Below are 23,134 nucleotides of genomic sequence, written 5' to 3'. Positions count from 1 at the left end.
AAAGCTCAAAGACAGAGCTGCCTGCCAGATGTCTTAGCAGCTCCCCAAGCTTAATAAAAAGTTATGAGCACGAAATGAATCCGGACCCTGCTACCTTTGAAATTTTGAATAAGTTAGTCAATATTACAACATAGAACATCGAAGAAAACAGCACGAAGAGATCGTATGCACTCTGCTCCTAAGCAAACCTTATTAGTAGCTGGGCTGACAAATGCCGCGCATCTTGTAGCCGACAGGCGAATCAATAATCTCACTCTCACGTGACAATCAGCTTTGCTTGATAATTGAATGCCCCCCCGTAAGCTCCGCATTCAAGCCGCATGAGACAAGGCCTGGGCGCTCACTCACTAGGAAAGCGTCCACAGAGCAGTAGAAGCAACTCTATCGAATGAGAGTTTCATTCATATTCACAGGAAATACCACGGCATGGAGCCAAAAACCAGTCCCAGCGACTCGATTCCAGACCGCGATTCACAAGCAGCCACTCAACCCACTCACAGAAGAGCGAGGACTCGTGCTCGGATAAGCGCAGCCTGTGTGAGATGTCAAAAGAGGAAGATTCGGGCACGTATCTCTGCGACATGCTGCCTTCAAAGTGGCCATCAAGACGTTGACTAACCAATGTAATATATCTAGTGTGATGGAATTTTACCAGCATGCACAGGTTGCCAGAAGGCCGGCGTCCGGTGTGTGGATGGCGGTACCTCGCGTGAGATACCTCGAAAGTGAGACCTTCAGCTTCAACTAGGGGCGGCGTTTGTTGCTGCGCCCCTGCTGGTGTGCCTAACTAACGCTATCTAAACTTGTGCAGCTATCTGACGGACCTTGAATCGCGAGTTTCATGGCTGGAATCTATTGTTCGTGATAGATGTCCAGATGTCGACCTCAGCTCAGGGCCGGGAAGGCCATCACAAGCCAAGGCAGCATCGACTGGCCGTGGGCAATATTCCACGCGCCATAATTCTAAAGACTCCCCAGAAGAGACTTCACCTCATGAGATAACGGAGCAAATGAGTCTCGTATCAATTTCTGGTGGCTCAGACCTTCGATACTTGGGCCCCTCCAGCGGCCTCTTCTTCACCAAATTCGTGCTTGCAGGCTTAGCGCATGTTGCAGATATTGAGACAGTAAACCTTCGCGGCACCGGCTGCAACGAAAACGACGGGCTCTTGCCAGGAGACTTGGTTGATCTGCAAGCGAAAGATTTCCCAAATGACAAGAGACAAACCCTATTCCTCACTCAGATATACCTCGACTCCGTTCACCTCCAGTTTCCTTTCTTGCACGAGCCCACTCTCCTTGGCATTATTGACCGGATTTACAATGGTGAAATCCTGGATCCCCTGGAAGAGTTCCACGTATTTATGGTACTGGCAATCGGAGCCACGATTTATGGTCGGCGCTCGCGGCGGCATATGCTGGGCGAAGGGTATTATGCTTCTGCTTTGCAGCGTCTGGATACTGTTTTTAGAACGCCGTCCCTCGCCACCTGCCAATGCCTTTTATTGCTGGAGATGTATACTCTCCATGACCCATCCTCAGGGCTGAATCTCTGGACTCTTCACTACCATTCGCTGGCCTCATGCTTGGAACTGGGCTTGCATCGCGACGTTCGGAATCCTCGCCACTTTAATCCTCTCCAAGTCGAACTACGCACGAGAATCTTTTGGTGCACGTATGCTATGAACCGGCAGCTCTGTACCACAATGGGGCGTCCGCTAGGCTTTTTCGACGAGCAATGTGAATTAAGAGTAGGTTTCAAAGCGTCCCCACGAGCCCGGGCAGTTTCCACTGACACATCAGCTGAATAGATGCCGTTGGACGTGAACGACGACGAGTTGACCGAGGAAGGAGTTAGGCCTTCCCCGAGACCTCCTGGAAGCCTTACAACCATGACAAGCGCAATTCATCTTTTCAAATACGCCAGACTCAGCTCTGAAATCAAAACTGTTATATTTTGTACCGATCGAAGCTATCCGCCGTATGTAACTCCCGCCGTTCACGACATGTCGGCATGGCGCACGGACGTGATCAGCCGCGTGCGAAAATGGCGACAAGAGATCCCCAAGCATGCTGAAGGCGAGCGCATGTCTTACTTGAATGATCTCTGTGAAATCCGATACCACGAACTGATGATGCTTATCCTGCGCCCCAATCCTGTGTTTCAACGGCCAACGAAAGTGGATATGGGCGAATGTTTCAGCAGCGCTATTGCATGCAGCAAACTCTACGCGAAACTATATGGCGAGAATCAGCTGCGCTACGGATGGCTTACCGTCCACTCATTATTTTTATGTATTATGACGCTCTTCTATTGCGTCTGGACGCCAGACAGCATTGCCGAACAGGTTAATTTTGACTGCCTGACCCAGTCTCTGAAGGCAGCGTCGGATGTTCTCAGTGCGACTGGAGAGTACTGGCCCGAGGCAAAGCGGAGCCGGGACGTCTTGGATCGAATCTTCTCAGCGACCATGAGACGATTTTCTCCGCGACAAGACTATCCAAAGGGGGTACCATTGTTATCGCCATCGGATTCTCAGCCTGGCAGCGCCGCGCCATCAACGGGCATGACTGATGGCACTAGCATCTCGTCCCAGTCTGGGAATAGTCCATATGGAGACGGACTTGTCTCCACGATAGATGGATTTGTCGCTTCGGCGGATGCAATGCTTGCTCCGGGAGAAGGATTACTGCCTCATGGCGAACCGACGCTGGGCTCGCAGCCGCTGTCTCTCGCAGACCTTCCGGATATGACTGCCGAGTTCCCTGCTTATCCGACCACGACGTTGGATTCGTTCGTGTCGACAGACTGGCTGTCGTATTTCATGAATGCGGAAGACTTTGGAGGCATGGGCATGATGGATGATAGCTTTGGGGGCTTGGGTGGGTTGGATTTAGTAACGGATATGTCTGGATGGTACCAGGGGGACATGAGCGTATTGCGATGATATTATAATGGCACGACACTTTGTAGAAGCGATTCAAGACGAATACCTATATTAAAATAATGCCTCAATTTGGTTCTCATCAGGTATCTGCCGTTGTCGTTGTCGTTGCTGTGAATGAGATTAGGCATCTGGCATCTGGAATCAGGAATGGGTACATGTACTACACTGGTTTTGGGCCATACCTATTGGCGATTTCCATAGATACTCCCCTCCTTTGCGTGGCTATTTCTCAGCGCTTTTGAATACCTGTAGAGACAAATATGCCTCAAATGCCCTCCGTCCTGAGATTGAGCAAAGGAGGACGTGTTTACCGATTTGCGGCCGGGTCATTCTGTCGACCTGCAGCCCGGCGAAATGGTCAGCTGAGTCTTCAGCGGAGATGCCCCCGCCAGGGTAGGCTTAGCGGTTCATGCACCCCAGATTCCCATTCGGAGCTTAAAGCTCGGCCGCTAGAAGCGCTGAAGCGCTGAGGCGTGAGCACCTGAGCACATGAGCGCTAATAGCCCAGCCTCGCCACCGCCGTCACTCAACTCCATGCTTCCCCTCTTTGTTATCTCACGATGCCTCGACATGCGACAGTGGGCTGTCGAGACTATTGAGGACGCGCACTGACTCCAGTTTGGCTGAGAAGGCTGCGATCGATATTCGCCATCCTTTGCCCCCATCTCGGCAGCGCCCCATCGCATTTCTGCGGCGGGCATGTCATCCACAGACAACACTTCGCCTCCCATGGCAGATCAGGGCTTGTCGGCGAACACACAGTCGCCGCCCGACAGAAATAAGAAGAAGCGCATTAGGAACTGGACCGCAGATGACCGCGCAGCACATCGAGTGTTTGAGAGATCTCGACGGGAAGCGTTCAAAGAACGATTGACCGTAAGTCGAACTAACAACAACAACAACAACAACAACAACAACAACAACAGCAACAAGACGAGTTGTCTGCCAATCTTTGCGTGTATGTATGCAGCTAATATGGCCTCTAGACGCTTGCGAGCCTTATACCATCACTGCGATCAACCGACCCGAACAGACTTTCCAAACACGTTGTAATCGACCAAAGCGTTGCGCTTCACAAAGCCGAGCAGCAGAAAATAGCCGAGTCTGACCAGAAGATTCATCGCCTCGCAGCCGAACGCGATGAGCTCCTCTCTGAGCTAAATACATGGCGGTTGAATGCTGGTCTTGAAGTCCATCAAGCCCGAGTTATAGCTGATGATCCTGAGGCTGCCTCAATACCAATAATGGGCGAGGTAGACGCTTCGATGCTGAGAACTAGCATTTCATCTATTGGAATCGGCGAAGAGCAGGGAGTAACGGGCAGCGGCCCAATATATCTGGAAGAACAATCTTCATTTACGCCTACAGAACATGAGCTTCCACCTGAAGCAGTCTTAGTTCCGGCAGCCGAGACGGAACTGCCACCAACATCAACATCAACCAACACAGGAATTCCATGGATGCCTCCTGAGATGAATTTCTCTATTCCCAACTCGATCCCTATAAATAGAGAGTTTCCCGCTGATGCACTCAATAAATCGCCATCCTACACTCACCTACCAATGACGTATGGCATGGCCACCAATGATCTGGATGAAGAAACTCTACATTTCAACACAGCAATGATGCACATGGCTGATCCATCATCATTCCACAATGACACATATATTTATAATCGGTGATGACAACTTTTGCTGATTGAAGAATCTCAAACTACTCTCTTCCGCCCCTGTCTGCTTCAATACGCATGGCATCCATACATTCTGGAGATGCCAAATAATCCGCCCTACGGCACACTCATAGAGCTCGAAGCGTTTTTTCGATCTTATCCTTGCTCCTGTTCTCGCCGCCAGTGAAGAGCTCTAGAGCGATTGCCAATCTTTCTTTAGTAATGGGATCAGCCTCAATTGCCTTGGCCAGTTCCGCGCCGCCGTTGGCGAGGTAGTCGATACCGGTGCTAGCTAGCTTGCCATCCCACTCTGCAGCAGCAAGGGGATCGATCTTCGCTAACTTGCGAAGCCTTTCGGGAACCGGAGGAGCGTTCTTGTATACATGGACAGGCTTGGGTGCACCTTCACCGGGCTGCTTGGTGCCATCATACTTGAGCTTGGCGAGTTGGTCCAGGACGGTATGAGAGATGGTGGCTGAATGGCAGCCCAACTCCCCCGCAGCCATGGCTTCTTTGGCAGAGATAAAACTTGACAAAAAAAAAGTTCAGTCAATGGATTTGGCGTTTGGAGCCTTCAGATTTTGTGCATCTCACCTAGCATTCTTCAGAAGTGGCTGCTCCTTGCCAGTCTCTTTGTATAATCGTCGATACGTTTCGAGGATTTGGAAGACTCGAGCGCTCATTGGATGTTGGGTCGCAGGATCTTCAACGTCGGGCCAGAGCGATAAATCATCGTGTGCCCTAGTTTCTAGATGTATCTTAGCATTTGTCGCGCATATCACAGAATATGAGTGCTGTTCACAAACCATTAAAGTATGGGCTGATATAAAGCATACCCGCCTGGCTACAGGCTATGGCTTGTGGGAGGCCAAATAACGCTGTTCCGAGCGTCGGGATTCCCTCGGAGCTCAGAATCTTTGCCGCATTCAAGGCTGGCCCAGTGGATGGAATCTTGATGCAGTATCGATCTCGGCTAATGCCGGCCCTAGCAAACTCCTTGTCGTACAGCCGAGCGTGATCGAGAGTCGCCTGTGTATCATACGCCTTGGACGGGAGGGTTTGAAGCAGGACACGACCGCTAATCAAGTCGATATTCTTTTTGCACATCAACACGGCCTTGCACACGTCGTTAGATGAAGACATTTATCATACCAAAAGAGATAAAACGTACCATGCGTGTGTATATGGCCAGCCAGCCTTGATCTTGTAGCTCTTTCGCAGTTTCAACTAACAGTTGGGCGTTGGATGGATGACCAAGCTGGATATCAACCCAAAGTTGATTACTGGTCTGGTCATGCGGCTTAATTGGCATGGCCTTGATATATTCAGGGTCCATCCAGTCGACATCGACATTGACTGAGATTCTGGTCAGCTTCGGTTCATCGTATTCGCCCAGTCGTATGTATGTAAGATCGGCTTACGCTGCTCCTCGAGCTTGTCGAGCCATGTTTGAGCTTCTTTGCTTCCCATTGTATTTATAATGGCATCCAAACAATAAAACAGATCTGGTCGTGAATGAGTGAGTTTCAGATGGTCGAATATTTTGCGAAAGGCTTGCGCTGTAATATCTGAATAGTAGGTGATGCTGAGATAGGTTTATATATTGGTTTATTACGGGCCTATCCACCTTTCATATGCTCCTGCGATTTGTATACAACTATTCATGCTGACTTTATTTCGGGCTTAACTGAGCCGAATACCACCGAAAAACTACACAGCAGCCAAATGATCTCATGGTTTGTCACAAGCCAGTGTCGAATTTGATGTTACTATCCGTTACGATTGGACACTTCGATCCCTCCCACATGCCGTGCCGCTAATTTGATGCTAAAGAGCCGATCTCCTCATTTTTTCCAGCGGACCTGCACAGGTCGAACTCGACACACGCAGGGCAACTATGCATAACCAGATTCCGTTTTATGCGGGGGAAAGTTTAAAGCCTAGGATTTCGGCATCGAACTATACTACCGCTACTAGCAGAAAGACGCCTAAATGGCTAAATCATGCGTGGCTCACAGCTTTTGCCAAGAAACACACGCAGGGCAACAGAGGGAGTTCCCCACACTTCAAATTTAGAACTGAAGAACACGCAGGGCAGAAGCCGAAAAGAACAGAAGGGAGGGAGTTGCCAAGGGGTAGCAATACTGGGTGGCGAAGAAGCTGGTGTGGAATGCATGCATGCAGGGGATTGAATGGGAATAACATATTTTGAGTTTTAAAGGATGACCCCCGTTTTACATTCTAGCCTCTTGCAACGAAGAGTGATGGTTAGCGTGGAGGGATGGCCATCGTGAAGATCATGAAAACGCATGATCTGTTCGTGGTATGTCGGATTTGAATAGCCATGAGAATTGAAAATCCACATGAAGGTTTGTGAAATGAAAGAAGGCCAGATGGAAACTGACATCATCAATTTAGAATACTTGAATAAAGATAAAAGAATTAATTGAATCGGCAAAACTATGGACAGTCGTAATCGTACGGTACTTCGATCCGAACTTCCATGTGGCTGGGAGCCAGCGAGACGGGCTAACGCCATGGTGCTATTTTGAATGAGCCGGACCAAAACCTGGGGTTTTGTGGAACTCGATTGAACCCCATGGGGGGGTAATGACTCTACCCGTAGCACGATAGTTCGATTAAGTATCTTAAAAACATATAAATATTGCTCTGTGGCACATCTGAAACTGATTCGTTTCCGTCTAGACGGCAGCAAAACACTGGATTCGAAGATTGATTGCTAGAATTCGATGAATCTATGCCCATCATGGCCCATTCACTAGATTTGAAGCAGCCCAAGGATGAGTTTATTTCCTACGTTGAGCCCTCTGACTCCCATATTTCTCACAATGTCAACGCCAAGTTAGTTCACTTCCATTTGTTATTCTCACCAGGATCTCTCAGTTAACAACTTTGTTAGAATTTGGAACCCTTTGATGGGCATATCCAAAGATAACCTGAAATCTCAAGTTCGGGCCTTTTGCATAGAGTACGGTTTTGAAGACAAGGAAGATGTCTTCTTCCGAGGTGCTCTGGCAGCCCAGAATCCAAGAGATTACGAAGATATACCAGAGCTCACAAACGATGACAAGTATTGGCTAAAGCGCGAAGTCACCAATCGGTGGCATTTGCCCAAGGCTCTTTACTATACCATCGCTCTTTGCTCCCTTGGATCAGCCATCCAAGGCTGGGATAACACCGGTGCCAACGGCGCAAACTTGTCGTTTCCTCAGGAATTTGGCATTGAAGACAACGGTTGGCTCGTTGGCGTCATCAACGCAGGTCCAACTCTCTTTGGCCTTCTCAGCGCATGGGCCGCTGACCCAGTGAATAACCTTCTCGGTCGACGGGGAACAGTCTTCGTCACGGGCCTGTTCTGTATCTTTCCGGTCTTGGCGCAGGCATTCACGCAGAACTGGTGGGGCTTAATGATCTGCCGCTTGTTCATGGGCCTTGGAATGGGTATCAAGATTTCGACCATCCCAGTATTTTCCGCAGAGGTCGCACCAGCATCTATTCGTGGTGGGTTAGTCACCAGCTTCCAACTTTGGGTGTCATTTGGCATGTTTGTGGGATACTGCTGCAATCTGATCTTCTATCGGGTTGGAAAGTTGGCTTGGAGGTTTCAGCTTGCATCAGCATTTGCACCGGCGATTCCTGTTGTGATATTTGTGTGGTTCTGTCCCGGTATGGCTACTCGTCCTTCATCGCCGGCTATTCTATTGGAAGAGCAAGCAAAAGCTGACAATTGCATACAGAATCGCCTAGATGGCTGATGAAAAAGGGGCGATACGCGGAGTCATTCCAATCATTTTGTCGGTTGAGGAACACTGAGATGCAATCCGCAAGGGACCTGTATTATGCCCACTGCCAAGTGATGGAAGAGAGAGATGCGTTTGCCGGCGTTAGCTATTGGCACCGAGCATGGGAGCTCTTCTCTGTGCCTCGATTGCGGCGTGCGGTTGTAGCCAGTGGATGGATCGTCATCAGTCAACAATTCTCTGGAATCAACATGTAAGCGGCCATATTTCACTACGTAGTACAAAAATGTGTGTACTGACTGTGTGTTACAAAGCATGGCCTTCTACAGTTCAACAATTTTCGTTGAGGCGGGTTACTCGACTCTTAGCAGCCTGCTCGCTTCCATGGGCTTTGGCCTCGTTCTCTTTGTCTTTGCTTTCCCAGCAGTCTACACCATGGATACTTTTGGCCGTCGAAATTTACTTTTAACAACATTTCCAAATATGGCTTGGTGCCTTCTTGCTGCCGGGCTTTGTTTTTTGATGTCAAATGACAACAGCGCTCGGATCCCTTGCATTGCTTTCTTCATCTACCTCTTCACTGCTTTCTATGGACCTGGTATGTACATTCTTCTGCATTGGATGGGTGAATCACTAAATTTTGTCAAGGTATTGGTCCCTTACCATCAATCTACTTTGCCGAGGCGTTCCCTCTATCTCATCGTGAGCTTGGCGCTGGTTTTACCATTTGCATCAACAACGCTGTTGGCAGCGCTTTGAGTCTTACTTTCCCTTCGCTCCTGAAAGGGCTCGGACCTACTGGAGCATTTGGATTTTACGCAGGATTAAACATGTTCGCATTCGTGGTCATATTTTTCATCGTTCCAGAAACAATGTATGCCACCGCCCCCAATCGCTCTAATTACGCAATATGTCAACCGCTAACTTGAGTACAGGAAACGTACATTGGAAGAGCTCGACTTTATATTTGGCGTACCAACACGGCGCCATATTTCTTACCAAGTAGGCACTTGGCTACCTTGGTTCATTAAGAAGTACATCTTTTTCCAGCGCAAAGCGAAACTTGAGCCTTTGTATAAGCTGGATGGCGGTGTGGTCGACACATCAAGCGCATAGGAAGAGAGATTCGTCAAACAAAACAAATGAGTTCCATTTTCTTTAGTTCTAATGACAGTATGAATCCTTGATTAGCTGTTTTCATGGGCTTTTGAGTTTAAATAGTAATTGAAACATTATTGTGCAATAACGTAGCCCAATCATTATTCTCTTCTCGCATCTCTTATAATTGTACGTCTTTAGGGGTAATCTTGGGCTGGCTATGAGTAATCCAGCTACATGTATGGAAGCTAATGATGAGCTTCCTACACTGCACTGACTATAAAACTTGGGCCTGTAAGGCAAAATTATGTCAGACTAGACCCATCCAGATGGTAACGAAGGGCTATTCTTGTGACTAGTTAAATGCTCAGGTTGCATGGTTTTTTTTTTTTTTTTTTTTTTTTTTTTTGTTGGTTTGTTTTTGTGGCAGAATACAACAGCGTAAGTCTGCTTCAAAAGCACAGGTAGTGAATTGGATTATGTTCAATGCTTCTTCATCTGGAGCGCCCATTAGATCCTGTAGAGAAGCTGGGGCACCTATGACTCTGTCTCACACTGACGCACGCCCGCTGAAGCACCAATATATGATTTTACTCAAAGGAAAATAGGCTAAATTTGTGATAAATTATTTCGCATTTATTTTTATACAATTATATTATGGGGATTCACATAACTTCAATTTGCCGAGTGGTCATACATCTGCATTCGGCCGAATCTTAAGTTGAGCACATGTGACAAATTCCCTGCGTTTTCCAGTGAGTTCCTATTTCCTTGTCACACTGTATTAAGTCTAAGCTTAGCTGAGTCAACCGCCCAATGCTAGGACCTATTCGCTGCCTGAAGATGGTGCGGAGCCGCCTTGAGCACGCGAGTTGGGTCGTTATTTACACTGTGTGGCTCTGGGCTACTGCATGATATCTGCAATCACGGCCCATTCTGAGAGGCGACAAATACCAGCTAACAGATAATTACAGGACATAGCATCCTAAACTCATAATGGCCACCGAAGAAGTCATAGTTTTCACGCCTAGAGGACAGAAATCATGTCTCAACTGCAAACGTATGCTCCCGTGAGAGTTCTTAGCTTGATTTTGCACCATGAACTGCGCGAAGAAAAACCCTTTAAGGGTACTGTGACGACTGACAGCTACTAGACCGCAAGATTGCTTGTGACAGGTTGATGCCGGTATGTTCTTCATGCAAACGGCGAAAGAAGATCTGCTCCGGCTACGACTATAATCTATCATGGCCACGTTCTGGCGACAAGCGCCGGGCTGCTACGGCGGCTGTTCCGCCTCAGAAGTACCAGACCGACACTTTCGCATTCCTAAACACTTCCAGCTGGGACGTCATGCTCCACTACGAGAACTTTGATGCAAAATCTCAATGTGAGCTTCGGAGGACTGGCTATGATCAAACTTGTCGTGCTGATGATGACTTCATTGGATAGTGAACAGAGTTGGTGTCTGGACACCACCATCGCCAGTCCGCTCACCGAAGCTCCCGCGATTCGGCACTAACAAATGTCCCATATGTAAGTTGTCTCCGGCATTTTTCATGATTTTGGTTTCAAAACTGGCAATGCTGAATACACTAGACGATAATGAAATATCATCGGCTGTTCGACTCATTACCTCTCGAGGAGACCTCCGACAAGATGTATGTGGCCTTCTGCGCCGTATGTCGCTCACAGACGATGGCGTTTCATCTCTTGCCGTCCGCTACGCCATGAACGCCATTTCGTATCTTTATCTCAAAAAGGCAGATGAGGCAACGTTGCATCAAATGCACGCTGTTGCGGCCTTGCAAGGCGCCATTGATCGTATCAAAGATCCCAGGTGTAGAGCTCAAGCTATCGCTGCAAGCTTGCTCCTAAGTCTGTACGAGGTTTGTAGTGACTTGGCTGCCCTCTTATATACTATTTGTACGTATTGGTAGGAATACTCATTCATCCTTAGGTGCTCTGTCCAAGTGGCAAGACAACCGTCTGGTCCGTACATTTTGATGGCTGTATGACCATCGTCAAGTCAAGCTATCAAGACCGTCGAGAGATTGAAGGGGAACACGCGGTTCTCTTGGACTGGGTATTTTACCACAGTGTACTCTATAAATTCAGTCTGCAACACTGGCAGCAACGCACCCCACAAATGGCAGCCATTGCCCAGCGAGACATGTTCATCGCCCAGATTGTCTCTTATGATCATTTTGGCACAGTATAGACCCCCCCATATCGCGGCGATAATGGATATATCTAAGTAAAGCACACCTAGATTCACAGCACCCTAGGCTGCTCACTCGAGCTTCTAGAATTCCTTAGCCAGGCTATTGACCTCGTAAACAACCGAGACAATTCGAAGCGCAGTTCACATGCAATCTACGACCTCGAAAGTAAGATCAGAGACATCAATCAGCATCCATGCGTTGGAATAGACAGAGAAGATTACCACGTCTCCGGAAGTAGGAAGCGCTACGTCACGATTGCTCGCATGTACCAACTTGCGGTCCTCATCTACCTTGATCGAGTGGTCCGCGGGTCGGCTGCCGACTCCCGGCTGTCACGTACAAGTGCCGAAGAAGGGTTTGCTCTGTTGCGTGATCTTGGATTGTGCGAGAGGCCCTTCATAATGGTCATGCTGGCTTTGCAAGCAGAGGGCGACAGCGACCGGCTATTAGTTCTTTCAGCGCTGGAAAACGCGATCAATGAGAGGCCGCTAAGTAATCTAACCTCTACGGAGCATATCATTCGAAGCATCTGGGCGCAACAAGATCTCCAAGGCAATGAACAAGCGGATGCATCAGCCATACTGAACACCGTCGTCAGCTCTTATGATATTCCTCCTTCTTTTACTTGAGACGAGGCGGATGAAATCGGGTTACTATTGAGACAACGACGGTCCGCATTCTAAGGCCCGAAATTGCCATTGCCGCGCGGCGAGAATGACACTAAATACACTCACGAGAAGCGCACGGAATTTTCTATTGGAGCCTAATGTCGGCCAAGCAATCGGAAGACCCCTGGTGGTCATATCACGAAAACGAACGTCTGTGCTAGTGATTTCAGGAAAGATTCAACAAGCTTGCGGCTGTTCAAAGAGAGAATTTTATGCTTTGTAATTTATGCAACATGACGCAACTCATTCCAGAAAAACTCGTCGGGAAATTCTCCGATTCCCCGCTGGGTGGTGGCCAACTCAACTTTGCGTTTGTACGACGCATTTCAATATCCAGCCTTGACACGGTCATCTCACATAGCGGGACGGCTTCGGCGTCCGCTGTCGCACTACGAGACGCACTATGGCTGGGTGGGGATTCTCATAGCTTCTGATGCCTGGTCCCCGCACCGGATATGGTTCCTATTTGCTGGGGAATAGCGGATATGCAGCGGTGAACGGAGCCCAGCCCCCAGCTTGTATCCAACGCGATGCTCAAACTTGAGGCGACATCATATGTTAGCCAGTATTAAAGCTGGAAGGCTCCCAGACAAGGCTGTAATTTGTGATTTGATTGCAACGCAGAAGTTCATGAGATTGGAGCAAAATCTGATATATCAATACCATGTGGCTGCATGCGCTGTCCAGCTATGCGAGCTTGTTTCTCGTCGTCGCGGCCTTACCCCCGAACTCAGATGCATCTCAAATCGCCCTAACACGTGTGTTTTCCATGGCACCCTTGGATTATTATTATTATTTCATAGATATAGCGAATATTTGCTAATACCGGGCAGCTCACAGTAAAGGCAATGGGCAATGGGCACACGCGTATCGCCGAGCTGAAAAGCTGGTGCAGCAAATGACTTTGGAAGAAAAAGCTAACATCACGCGCGGATTTCACAGCGATAATGTCTGCGCTGGCAACACTGGCTCTGTCCCTCGCTTGGGATGGCCCGGTATGTGTGTTCACGATGCTGGAAATGGAGTTCGTGCAACCGACATGGTCAACTCTTATCCGTCTGGAATCCACATCGGTGCAAGCTGGGACCGAAGTCTGACACATAAAAGAGGATTCTACATGGGCAAGGAATTCAAGGCCAAAGGAGGTGAGATATTCTATACTCGGCCAATAATTTTTGAGTGAGAAAGCTGTATACTAAGCATCCACCCCATTAGTCAACGTACCGCTTGGTCCAAATGCTGGCCCATTGGGGCGGACGCCTCTAGGCGGTCGGAACTGGGAAGGCTTTTCTATTGATCCATATCTTTCTGGCCAATTGAATGCTGAAACCATTATTGGGATGCAAGAAGCCGGCGTAATCGCCAATATCAAGGTATCGCCGTATCATATAGATGCTTAGATTGCCTATCCGAAATACTAACCATTCTGGATCATAGCATTTCATCGCCAATGAGCAAGAGACACTGAGACGTCCATACTTTGGAGTTGAAGCTATGTCTGCAAATATTGATGATAAAACTTTACACGAGTATTATCTATGGCCATTCATGGATAGCGTGCATGCTGGTGTGGGATCTGTCATGTGCTCTTATAACAGAATCAACAATACATATGGATGCAAAAACGATAAGCTGATGAATGGCATCCTTAAAACTGAGCTGAAGTTCAAAGGATTCGTCATGCTAGACTGGGACGCGCAGCACGATATAGATAGTGCAGAAGCAGGACTGGACATGGTTATGCCTCTTGCTGGCGCATGGGGCAAGAATCTGACAGACGCAGTCGCAAATGGGACGGTTAGCGAAGCTCGAGTAACCGACATGGCAACACGGTAAGAATCCCTTCTACTATCGTCTCAACATCCTTTTGTACTGACTATACGGGCTGAAGGATTATTGCCGCATGGTACTTAGCCGGCCAAGACGGCGACAATTTCCCAACTCCGGGTATTGGCCTGAAACAACTCACGCAGCCCCATGAACAGATAGATGCACGAGATACGGCATCAAAGCCCGTAATTTTGGAGGGTGCTATAGCAGGACATGTCTTGGTTAAGAATTTGAATGACACGTTGCCATTTAAACATAGACTGACCATGATATCTGTTTTTGGCTACGACGCCACTATCCCACGCACGAAAAACACCGATCTCTTGTTCCAGCATGGATATACTTCGTCTCCAGAGATGGGCCAAGCTGTGTTGGGCCATGAAGCTCATTTTGACCAAGCCGCGAGGGGAGGTACAATCGTCACTGGCGGCCGAGCGGGCGCAAACTCACCAGCCTACATTGACGATGTATGTGAACTAACTTCTTGAATTAATATATTTTTTGCCCTGAACAATGTTGAATCTCCTTTTAGCTAACATTTGTCTAGCCACTCAGTGCTATCCAACGCCGAGCTCGCGAAAACGGCACTTGGGTGAACTGGGATCTCGACTCTTCCAACCCCGACGTCAATGCTGCTTCCGATGCCTGCCTAGTTTTCATCAATGCTATTGCGACTGAGGGCTGGGACCGCGAGGGCTTACACGATGATTTCAGCGATGACCTTGTTAAAAACGTGGCCTCCAAATGTTCCAATACCATTGTCGTTATCCATGCCGCAGGTATCCGCCTGGTTGACAAGTGGATTGAGCATCCCAACGTTACTGCTACTATTATCGCCCACTTACCTGGTCAGGATAGCGGCGAGGCTCTCGTGAAGCTGCTTTATGGCGAAGCCAACTTTTCAGGCAAGCTGCCTTACACAATCGCAAAGAACGAAAGCGACTATTCAGTATATGCGCCGTGCAAGCGTATTTCTGCAGACGACATTGACCCACAGTGTGATTTTACAGAAGGTGTTTACCTGGATTATCGCGCGTTTGATGCGAAGGAAATCACGCCGCGATTTGAATTTGGATATGGTCTCAGTTATACGTCTTTCCGATACTCATCCCTGTCAATTGAGCCTTCAGTACGTCTCTCCAAGTCGAAGTGCAATGACGATAAGCTGTGGCAACCTGTGGCGAAAGTTTCTGCAACCATCACCAACGACGGCCCTGTTTCGGGACAGGAAGTCGCACAGCTCTATTTGGCTATCCCAAATAGCCCACCGAAGCAGTTGCGTGGTTTCTATAAAACGCAGCTGCCTCCCCAGACGTCAGAAGTAGTTCATTTTGAGCTTACGAGAAGAGACCTCAGTGTATGGGATGTAGTTTCACAGGCGTGGGTTATCCAAGAGGGAGAGTACAAGATATCTGTTGGAGCGAGCAGTCGAGATATCCGTTTACAGGGGATAGTGAGAGTTACGGATAATTAATTAATTCATTAGAACCGCACTAATTTATATGATGCTCTTAAAAAAAAATTACGCTGCCATGCCAACACGACCGTGTATACTATCACGGCCGCTAAGGGAGGGGGAAGCTTTCGTCGTATCAGCCAGTGCTTTAGCTTTTTAATTCTTCCACCAGGTTCTTGCATAGGTTCCATGAAGTTGGTAACTAGCTCTAAACATTTACAGAAGTACAATATCACACGTTGATAAATTGGCTCAAAAGGATGAATGAAATTTGGCAAGCTATAAGTCGAATAACTATCTAACTTAGATCATGCCTTATTCGCAAACACACTGCCCATATCTCAATACTATGGTGTATTTTATGTTTACTTGTTCCTATATCATAAGTCTCCACTGAAGTCAAAGGGTTAGACTTAACCGTGGTTGGAATGCGATGTTATGTCTGGCCGCTTGGATCATCCGCTCCCAACCCTGATACGGCGTTAATAATCTACAAACAGTATTTACAACCATGACCATATTGTTTACATGACTGAAATGATTACATCACGCCACGTTGCCTTAGTAAAATGTACAATATCCCACTCGGCAGCTCAGCCATTAAGGGAATTGAAATGGGTATCTATGAGCGACAGCCGTACAATCAAACTGGAGTGAGATGGTTCTTCAAGAAATTTGCGACGTAAGCTATTTAGAAAGTGCTTTGTACACTTGAGCCTCCAGTTCAATCCAAAGATTGATGACTCGGCTATCTGCGAATGGAAGTATCTGACTGCATACCATCCCAGCCACTCCATTTTCTCGATCGCACCACCACCATAAATTTGCTAATCCAGCCCAGTGAGCCGCATCCGTAGATCTGCCAGTAGTACCTCCATTGGCCTTCATAAATGTAAGCCCCCAGCCCTGTGGTGGAATATCCTGGACCGGATACAGCTCGCCAATAACGTTAGTTAAATCTGGTTTGGAGGCGGGAATTCCCTGGCGGCCGTAATTTGGAAACTGTGGAATCTGGTTTTGGAACATTTCATCCACTGTCTCTTTATGCAGTAATTGGACACCTGTCCGTGGGCAGGTGCCGTCGTTCAACAAAACAGCCAATACTTCTGATATCCCGATTAGGTGTCACAATTTACCTCAACTGTGAGTCATTAAGGAAGGGATATGGCTTACTGCAGTATTCTTGGGGCTTTGCAAACATGCCGGCACCACCACTATTAAACACCCGGCCTGTCTCAGCCACATCATCAAGATTGACAACGAGTGGAGTTCGAAGAAGGTGATCCCGTGGCCTTATGATGCCATCCGGGGATCTCGTGTGCATGTATGCAAGTTTGTTTCTCATGTCCTTGCTAGGAAACATGGACATGTCTTCGATGCCTAGAGGCTCGAACAAATGTTTTTGTAAATATGCATTGAGGCCAAGTCCACTTATCCGTTCAACAGCTAGTCCAGCCCAATCAACGCCTGTCTAATGAAATGATGTTAGCAGCTCAGGAAGGTTATGAGTATGCAAAAGAATTTAAATTCGTTGAGAAAGATAGAGATGAGCACTCACGCCATATTCCCATCCCTCGCCGGGTTGAAATAGCAAAGGCAGAGAAATGATATCCTCAATTCTTCCAGAAAATTCATTTGCGCCAGCGGGAAAAGACCAATCTCTCAGCCTCTCGTTAAAAAAGGTGTAGCCGAACCCAGAAGTATGGCTCAATAGCATTCGTAGAGTGATTTTTCTATTTTTCGCCTCACAGGTTCCATCTTCACGTAGCACTTGTACTTCCTTAAGTTCGGGGACAAGATTTTCAAGATGATCCCCGTCATCCAGTTTCAAGGCACCTTGTTCGACAAGCTGCATGCAAGCCAAGCCAGTGAGCATCTTAGTGCACGATGCAATCCAGAAAACGGTATCAAGAGTCATTGGATCTTTTGATACCAAACCACGCTTACCAGCAGAGTGTGCGAACAATTCCTTTCCATCTTTGCCAATGACCACGATCGCAGCGCCTGGGATATCTTTTTGAGGGTCAAGACAAGCTCTGTCGACTATGTCACGGAGCTGAGACAGAGTTTGAGCGCTGAAACTCATTTTTTGGTAATCGAAAAAACCAAGTTCAATATCAGAAACCGGAACAATTTTTTCATGTAATATGTTCGCTTTTCATTCAGCCATATAGTTATCTTTTAATACAATTCTCACATGAGGGCCAAGCTATCAAACTTGCCGAGGTGTCTCACGAGCGAATCCCATGATCATCCAGGCATGACGTGTATCTAAATCTGCATTTATTCCTCAATATGGCTCCGCATGCATACATCCCCCTCTTCTATCCGGTTCTACCCGTGGAGATGTTGCAGGATGTAACATATTTTACGTAGGCCTGGCGCACAGCTGCAGGGATGCCTCAGCTATGCAATGCAAGAAGCTCGACGCCACCAATGATTTGACTATTTACCTTATCTAATGTCGCACTGATGGGGAGGCGGTAGGTGGGTACTAGAATATATCTTGACGTAATAATGTTGATATAAGATAAGATTTATGCTTAAATTCAAAAGATCCTTCTTGTGTACAGAGCATGGTTTATTTCATTTCGTATTCAAAATCGAATTAACACACCTTCTACACATCCTTACAAAGCTTTATACAACATCAATATGGGAGACAATATTTCTTTAGGGCCCAAGAAGTTCAACACTGGGCTGGCAGACTATTCCATTTCAAACAATGACAAAACTGGTCCTTATGCAGACACTCTTGAAATAGATGCCCTTGTGGTTGGGGCAGGTTTCGGTATGAAGAAATACCGGCTTCCTATGTTTGCCTTCACTGATGCTAATTAATTCGAACCTACTGCCTAGCTGGTATCTTTGTGCTTAAGACTCTTCGTGATCTTGGTCTAAAAGCATATATATTTGAAGCTGGTAATGACATTGGTGGCACTTGGCGTTGGAATTGCTATCCAGGTGCTGGAGTTGACTCTGAGGTGCCTGAGTACGAATTTTCCTGGCCTGAAGTATGGAAGTCGTGGAATTGGTCAAACAATTATCCCAACTATGAGGATCTGCGAGCATACTTTGATCACGTTGATAAAGTCATTGGAGTCAAAAAAGACTGCGCATTCAACACTGTTGTAGTTGGAGCACACTTTGACTTGGCGGCAGGAAAATGGATCATACGTACCGAAGACGGCCGAATCACAAAGGCCAAGTATCTCATCCCTGGGACTGGATTCGTAAGTTTCTTTCCTTCCAGCCATGTTTACTCGTATGTTTCTAAAATTATACAGTCGGCCAAAAGATATATCCCTGACTGGCCTGGAATTGACAAATTCAAAGGCACCATTCACCATTCATCATTTTGGCCGGAAGAAAAGATAAGTGTAAAGGACAAAAAATGTGCTGTTATAGGCACAGGGGCATCTGGAGTGCAAATAGTACAAACCTGGGGCCCCGAAGCTGGAGAACTCAAAGTCTTCCAACGCACTCCCAATCTCACGATTCCGTTGCGCAGACGAGATCTAAGCATTGAAGAGCAAGAGAAGACTAAGAAATATTATCCAGAACTTTTTAGATATCGTGAAACGAGCTTCGCAGGCTTCATGTATGACTGGGCTGAGAAGAACACGTTCGACGACACGGCCGAAGACCGAGAAGCATTTTATGAAGAAATGTGGAATGGTGGCGGATTCCGATTCTGGCTTGCGCTATACAAAGACAACCTCTTCAATGCAGAAGCAAATAGAAAATCCTACGATTTTTGGGCTAAGAAAATCCGAAGTCGTATAGAAGACCCGAAAAAAAGGGATATACTGGCTCCTCTGGACATGCCTCATTATTTCGGGATTAAACGACCTTGTCTCGAGCATAACTACTATGAGCAGTTTAATAGGCCAAATGTCGATGTTGTAAACATCAAAAACAACGCTATCAAGGCTTTTGATGAAACTGGTATCATTCTTGAAGATGGAACGCACCATGAATCTGACGTGATCGCGATAGCAACGGGCTTTGTATGCAACCCTCCACCCCCAACATTTTTATGACACCAAGCGGCACAATGCTAACTGGTCTTCGTATAGGATATTGTGACGGGAGGTACGATACACAGAGAGGACATCCCGAGCTGATATTATAGTTGACTTCAATTCCGCTAATCTCTTTACAGCAATGACACAACTAGGGCTTGAGAGTCTGTCTAAGACTAAACTCGACGAAGAGTGGCTCTCTGGCGCCCAAACATACCTAGGTCTCACCGTAAGCGGGTACCCCAATATGTTCTATCTGTACGGCCCTCAAGCTCCAACCCTTTTCAGCAACGGCCCGAGCACCATAGAAGTGCAAGGCCGCTGGATCGCCGATTGCATTCAAAAGATGCAGCTCAATGGTATTAAATACATAAATCCGAAGCACGCGGCATCTGTAGCTTGGAAGAAGAAAATCGTCGATCTCACTAACGAGATGTTGGTTCCGACCGTGAGATCAACTTATATGGGTGGAAGTAACCCTAACAAGACCCTTGAACCGGTCTGTTACCCCAGCGGGGTTCCTACGTATGCAAAGGAAATTCGCAAGGCGCTTGATGATATGTCGGGTTTTGATGTGGTATATAACTGAAAGTAGAGGCACTAATAGAATTTGTGGCGGAGCAACAGTCATAGTATTCCCACGGCTATTAAATGTTTCATATTTCACAAATCAAATGTAATATAAGAGAAACAGTGTGTTGACTTTCGACTAACATTTCATATTGTGAATTGAATCTCATCATTTATTGTATATACATGATAAACGTCTAAAGCAATGACTTTGTAAAAATAAAAAGAAGAGGCGGTAAATAATAAAACACCGGCTAACGTCTTCTACGTAAACTCATCTTTAACATATCTCCTTGCACCTACTTCTCGACTCAGCACCTTGAGTCTCTACCACTATTATTTCTTCATGTTAGCTTAGTAAGCCTTGCCACTTTCAACCATCTCGGTAAGGTTAGTATTTCCAGTTTTAAGGAGTGTCTTCTCCTTGGGCAGGGCCGCAATGACGTCGCTGGAAATGTTCAAGTGGTCAATAATAGTCTGTTCAGGAGTCAGAGCAAGCCACTGGGCAACTGAAATATCAGAGAATTTAGTGGCTTGCAGCACTTCCAAGAAGATCAGGTCCTCGGTGCCAGTATTCTCAACGTAGTGCGCGTTCGCGACAGGAATGTAACCGACATCGCCAGCAGTGAAATCGAAAGTGTTGGCGGAGCTGGGGGCAGCATATAGAGTAGCACGGCCAGAGCCTTGGATAAAGTAATCCCACTCATCAGAAGTTGGGTGCCAATGAATCTCTCGCATAGCGCCAGGTTGGATAGTAACAAGAGCAGCAGAAAACTTGGAGGCGATGGGGAAAGTAGTAGGATCTAGGATCTTGACTGAGCCTCCTGGGACCTCGTAAGCCTTCTGCTGAGACCAGTGGAAAGTGTAGCCGTTGGGACCACTAAGAAATCCACCAGGAGCGGTTGTGTTCTGTTTGCTGATATCCTTGGGCTGAGGAGTACCATTGAAAATGTACAGCTGATTAGAGGGTAGGTTCTTGAAAGCATTGACAGGGGCGCGGAAGTTCTTAGACAAGACAGATCGAGGGGTTCGAGCAAACATCTCGGTGATGAGGAAAGTTCCATTCTCGTCAAAGTCACCCTGATCAAAGACAAGCAAGAACTCAGCACCGTTCTCGAAGGCCTGAATTGAGTGAGGAACACCAGCAGGGAAGAACCAGACATCTCCCTCGCAAAGGTCGTCAGTGAAAGTCTGAGACTCGTCGTTGATAGCTGCAACACGGACACAGCCCTTCAGAATCAGGGACCATTCGCCGGCAGTGTGCCAGTGAAGCTCACGGTAAGCGTGAGGCTCAAGCTTCATATCGACACCTGCCATGTCCTTGGCGTTAGGGAGCACAGCAGTGTTTTGCTGTCGGGCCCAGCCAGCTCTGCCAGAGGCTCCAGGTCGGTTATGAGACAAACCAAGAGGCCAAACAGCATTGGGAACGGCTCCAGAGTCTGTACCAGGGGCCGCAAACAGATCAGGGTTCAGCTTCTCGTACTCAAATGTGCGAGGGCCGGCATCTGTGCCACCAAAGGCACCACGGATGGGCTGTGGCTCATCAACGCTCTCGAAGTCGAGATAGACACCAAGGCTGGAGTCAGCATCCTGGCCGGGAACCTCCTTGAAACTCTTAACCTCGGCGCTTTCCTTGCTAGTGTCGGGGATGTTAGCAGCATTGCCGCCTTGGAGGCTGGTGCTGCCATAAAGACTACCAACAGGAGCAGTGACAGTAGCAATAGGAGGAGTGACACCAGCAACAGCTCCAGTGTTCCCTCCAAGAGATTGGATCCTGCCGCATGATCTGTTAGCCGCCAACTTTTAAACTAATAGAGGGAGATTTGACATACTGAGGAGCTGGGGCTGCTATGGCCATCATTGCGGGCATAAGGCCCGCTATCGCAGAAGAAAGCTTTGCGTGCATATTGATGAAGAGTTTATAGTTCTCTTGTTGCTCTCAACTAGTGGTGTCTCACTACCTTGTCTGCCAGATGCTGGTGATACAAAGCGAGTGATGAATAGAATTTCGAGGGTAGCGCCTGGAGCTTTTATATCAAATGGCACCAGGGACATATCCCCAGTTCTGGATCCGAGATTCGAATTCGGTGACTCTTCATATCCTCTGTGGAAGAGGTCCGCATTGTTGTCACTTTCCGATGACTCCCCGAGCATTGCCGATCGAGGCATGATCCTCCCTGGTAACAATGCAAAGACCGACTTCAACTTTTTTCAATGCAGCCAGTAATCCACTTCTAGGCAGCGTTGAAGAACTGCTATACGATGTATTCCCTGCTTGTGGAACAAGGGAGGCTTGCCGCCCAAACAGTATCTGGACTTGTGATGCACAGTTCCATTTCACCTCATACGTTCAACCTAAGCAAGCAATAATCTCTCCTAAGTAGAATCTTGAACAAAAGGGGCTTGCCCATTGGCTGTAACACAATAAGAGTATCTCTGAAGCCGTCTCTGTTGGCGCGCTTCAAGTTCTCCATTCGATGAATCATCGAAAGGCTCTCTTCTATTCTTAGAACAGCAGTCTAGTTACTGGAGCATGATGTCTCAAAATGGAAAGATCGAAAACCTAGATTGGCCTACTTGGAGCCGAACTATCCGTGGTTTCGCTTGAATCAAAGCCCACAATGTCGCATCGTGACGTTTGTTCTCATAGAAGTTAGTGGAGCGCCGTGTTGAATACTGGGAAAGGCATTACGAACTCGTTCCGATTATCCGTTCCATGGACCCCGGATCATTTATACTCAACAAGACAGAACTCCATAAACGTAATACACTAAATGCTCTGTAACCTCTTCGCCGAGCCGCCCGGTATACCACCATTAGGCGTGTTTGCTGTGATCACAAAGAAATGTAACCTCCAGGGCTACTCTATTGGTCTATACGCGGGCC

General features: G+C 47.4%; 9 protein-coding genes across 9 annotated transcripts; 6 read left to right on the top strand and 3 right to left on the bottom strand.

The window, feature by feature from the left end:
* Positions 1 to 341: 341 nt before the first annotated feature.
* On the top strand, positions 342 to 3,166 carry TrAFT101_011895 (uncharacterized protein). The gene is made up of 4 exons (XM_024910712.2): positions 342 to 564; positions 637 to 725; positions 812 to 1,751; positions 1,812 to 3,166. Exons 1-4 carry the CDS (start codon positions 427 to 429, stop codon positions 2,946 to 2,948), a joined length of 2,304 nt encoding a protein of 767 aa, XP_024757673.1. The 5' UTR covers positions 342 to 426; the 3' UTR covers positions 2,949 to 3,166.
* A 481-nt stretch (positions 3,167 to 3,647) lies between these two features.
* TrAFT101_011894 (uncharacterized protein) lies at positions 3,648 to 4,630 on the top strand (the record flags this gene model as incomplete). Its single annotated transcript, XM_024900839.1, has 2 exons — positions 3,648 to 3,824; positions 3,935 to 4,630. 2 exons carry the CDS (start codon positions 3,648 to 3,650, stop codon positions 4,628 to 4,630), a joined length of 873 nt encoding a protein of 290 aa, XP_024757674.1.
* Positions 4,420 to 6,198, bottom strand: TrAFT101_011893 (uncharacterized protein). Its single transcript, XM_024910086.2, has 5 exons — positions 6,039 to 6,198; positions 5,789 to 5,973; positions 5,424 to 5,733; positions 5,212 to 5,365; positions 4,420 to 5,145 (listed from the first exon to the last, which is right to left on the bottom strand). Exons 1-5 carry the CDS (start codon positions 6,085 to 6,087, stop codon positions 4,746 to 4,748), a joined length of 1,098 nt encoding a protein of 365 aa, XP_024757675.1. The 5' UTR covers positions 6,088 to 6,198; the 3' UTR covers positions 4,420 to 4,745.
* Positions 6,199 to 7,384: 1,186 nt separating this feature from the next.
* TrAFT101_011892 (uncharacterized protein) lies at positions 7,385 to 9,580 on the top strand (the record flags this gene model as incomplete). Its single annotated transcript, XM_024906170.2, has 6 exons — positions 7,385 to 7,479; positions 7,538 to 8,304; positions 8,376 to 8,631; positions 8,693 to 8,976; positions 9,027 to 9,252; positions 9,314 to 9,580. 6 exons carry the CDS (start codon positions 7,385 to 7,387, stop codon positions 9,492 to 9,494), a joined length of 1,809 nt encoding a protein of 602 aa, XP_024757676.2. The 3' UTR covers positions 9,495 to 9,580.
* Positions 9,581 to 10,472: 892 nt separating this feature from the next.
* TrAFT101_011891 (uncharacterized protein) lies at positions 10,473 to 12,328 on the top strand (the record flags this gene model as incomplete). Its single annotated transcript, XM_024900756.1, has 6 exons — positions 10,473 to 10,536; positions 10,631 to 10,864; positions 10,927 to 11,010; positions 11,074 to 11,363; positions 11,435 to 11,689; positions 11,747 to 12,328. The coding sequence occupies 6 exons, from the start codon at positions 10,473 to 10,475 to the stop codon at positions 12,326 to 12,328; spliced, it is 1,509 nt and encodes a 502-aa protein (XP_024757677.1).
* Positions 12,329 to 13,031: 703 nt separating this feature from the next.
* CEL3B (glycoside hydrolase 3) lies at positions 13,032 to 15,671 on the top strand (the record flags this gene model as incomplete). The annotated part of the gene is made up of 6 exons (XM_024906919.1): positions 13,032 to 13,125; positions 13,201 to 13,512; positions 13,583 to 13,740; positions 13,805 to 14,199; positions 14,259 to 14,664; positions 14,745 to 15,671. 6 exons carry the CDS (start codon positions 13,032 to 13,034, stop codon positions 15,669 to 15,671), a joined length of 2,292 nt encoding a protein of 763 aa, XP_024757679.1.
* Positions 15,672 to 16,239: 568 nt separating this feature from the next.
* On the bottom strand, positions 16,240 to 17,862 carry TrAFT101_011889 (uncharacterized protein). The gene is made up of 3 exons (XM_024905403.2): positions 17,212 to 17,862; positions 16,827 to 17,124; positions 16,240 to 16,759 (listed from the first exon to the last, which is right to left on the bottom strand). The coding sequence occupies exons 1-3, from the start codon at positions 17,737 to 17,739 to the stop codon at positions 16,341 to 16,343; spliced, it is 1,245 nt and encodes a 414-aa protein (XP_024757680.1). The 5' UTR covers positions 17,740 to 17,862; the 3' UTR covers positions 16,240 to 16,340.
* A 394-nt stretch (positions 17,863 to 18,256) lies between these two features.
* Positions 18,257 to 20,404, top strand: TrAFT101_012079 (uncharacterized protein). Its single transcript, XM_024908578.2, has 5 exons — positions 18,257 to 18,444; positions 18,513 to 18,886; positions 18,941 to 19,663; positions 19,733 to 19,748; positions 19,819 to 20,404. Exons 1-5 carry the CDS (start codon positions 18,309 to 18,311, stop codon positions 20,265 to 20,267), a joined length of 1,698 nt encoding a protein of 565 aa, XP_024757681.1. The 5' UTR covers positions 18,257 to 18,308; the 3' UTR covers positions 20,268 to 20,404.
* Positions 20,405 to 20,408: 4 nt separating this feature from the next.
* On the bottom strand, positions 20,409 to 22,919 carry TrAFT101_011888 (uncharacterized protein). Its single transcript, XM_024900745.2, has 2 exons — positions 22,081 to 22,919; positions 20,409 to 22,022 (listed from the first exon to the last, which is right to left on the bottom strand). Exons 1-2 carry the CDS (start codon positions 22,152 to 22,154, stop codon positions 20,603 to 20,605), a joined length of 1,494 nt encoding a protein of 497 aa, XP_024757682.2. The 5' UTR covers positions 22,155 to 22,919; the 3' UTR covers positions 20,409 to 20,602.
* Between the last annotated feature and the right edge of the window lie 215 nt (positions 22,920 to 23,134).

The sequence above is a fragment of the Trichoderma asperellum genome, chromosome 7 (assembly GCF_020647865.1).
Source record: "Trichoderma asperellum chromosome 7, complete sequence".
NCBI lineage: Eukaryota > Fungi > Ascomycota > Sordariomycetes > Hypocreales > Hypocreaceae > Trichoderma > Trichoderma asperellum.
The sequence above is the reverse complement of the archived record's forward strand: the minus strand, read 5'-3'. Positions and strand labels throughout refer to the sequence as shown.

Bases quoted from the DNA above. Each gene is read 5' to 3' on its own strand.
- TrAFT101_011895 (XM_024910712.2), top strand. From the start codon at position 427: ATGGAGCCAAAAACCAGTCCCAGCGACTCGATTCCAGACCGCGATTCA. The intron at 726-811 runs GTGAGACCTTCA...AAACTTGTGCAG, and splicing joins TCGCGTGAGATACCTCGAAA to CTATCTGACGGACCTTGAAT. The intron at 1,752-1,811 runs GTAGGTTTCAAA...TCAGCTGAATAG, and splicing joins ACGAGCAATGTGAATTAAGA to ATGCCGTTGGACGTGAACGA.
- TrAFT101_011888 (XM_024900745.2), bottom strand. From the start codon at position 22,154: ATGCACGCAAAGCTTTCTTCTGCGATAGCGGGCCTTATGCCCGCAATG. The intron at 22,023-22,080 runs GTATGTCAAATC...ATCATGCGGCAG, and splicing joins ATAGCAGCCCCAGCTCCTCA to GATCCAATCTCTTGGAGGGA.
- TrAFT101_011889 (XM_024905403.2), bottom strand. From the start codon at position 17,739: ATGAGTTTCAGCGCTCAAACTCTGTCTCAGCTCCGTGACATAGTCGAC. The intron at 17,125-17,211 runs GTGAGTGCTCAT...TCATTTCATTAG, and splicing joins GCGAGGGATGGGAATATGGC to ACAGGCGTTGATTGGGCTGG. The intron at 16,760-16,826 runs GTAAGCCATATC...TCGGGATATCAG, and splicing joins AAAGCCCCAAGAATACTGCA to AAGTATTGGCTGTTTTGTTG.
- TrAFT101_011893 (XM_024910086.2), bottom strand. From the start codon at position 6,087: ATGGGAAGCAAAGAAGCTCAAACATGGCTCGACAAGCTCGAGGAGCAG. The intron at 5,734-5,788 runs GTACGTTTTATC...GACGTGTGCAAG, and splicing joins TGGCCATATACACACGCATG to GCCGTGTTGATGTGCAAAAA. The intron at 5,146-5,211 runs GTGAGATGCACA...TTTTTTGTCAAG, and splicing joins CCACTTCTGAAGAATGCTAG to TTTTATCTCTGCCAAAGAAG.
- TrAFT101_012079 (XM_024908578.2), top strand. From the start codon at position 18,309: ATGGGAGACAATATTTCTTTAGGGCCCAAGAAGTTCAACACTGGGCTG. The intron at 18,445-18,512 runs GTATGAAGAAAT...CCTACTGCCTAG, and splicing joins TGTGGTTGGGGCAGGTTTCG to CTGGTATCTTTGTGCTTAAG. The intron at 18,887-18,940 runs GTAAGTTTCTTT...AAAATTATACAG, and splicing joins TCATCCCTGGGACTGGATTC to TCGGCCAAAAGATATATCCC.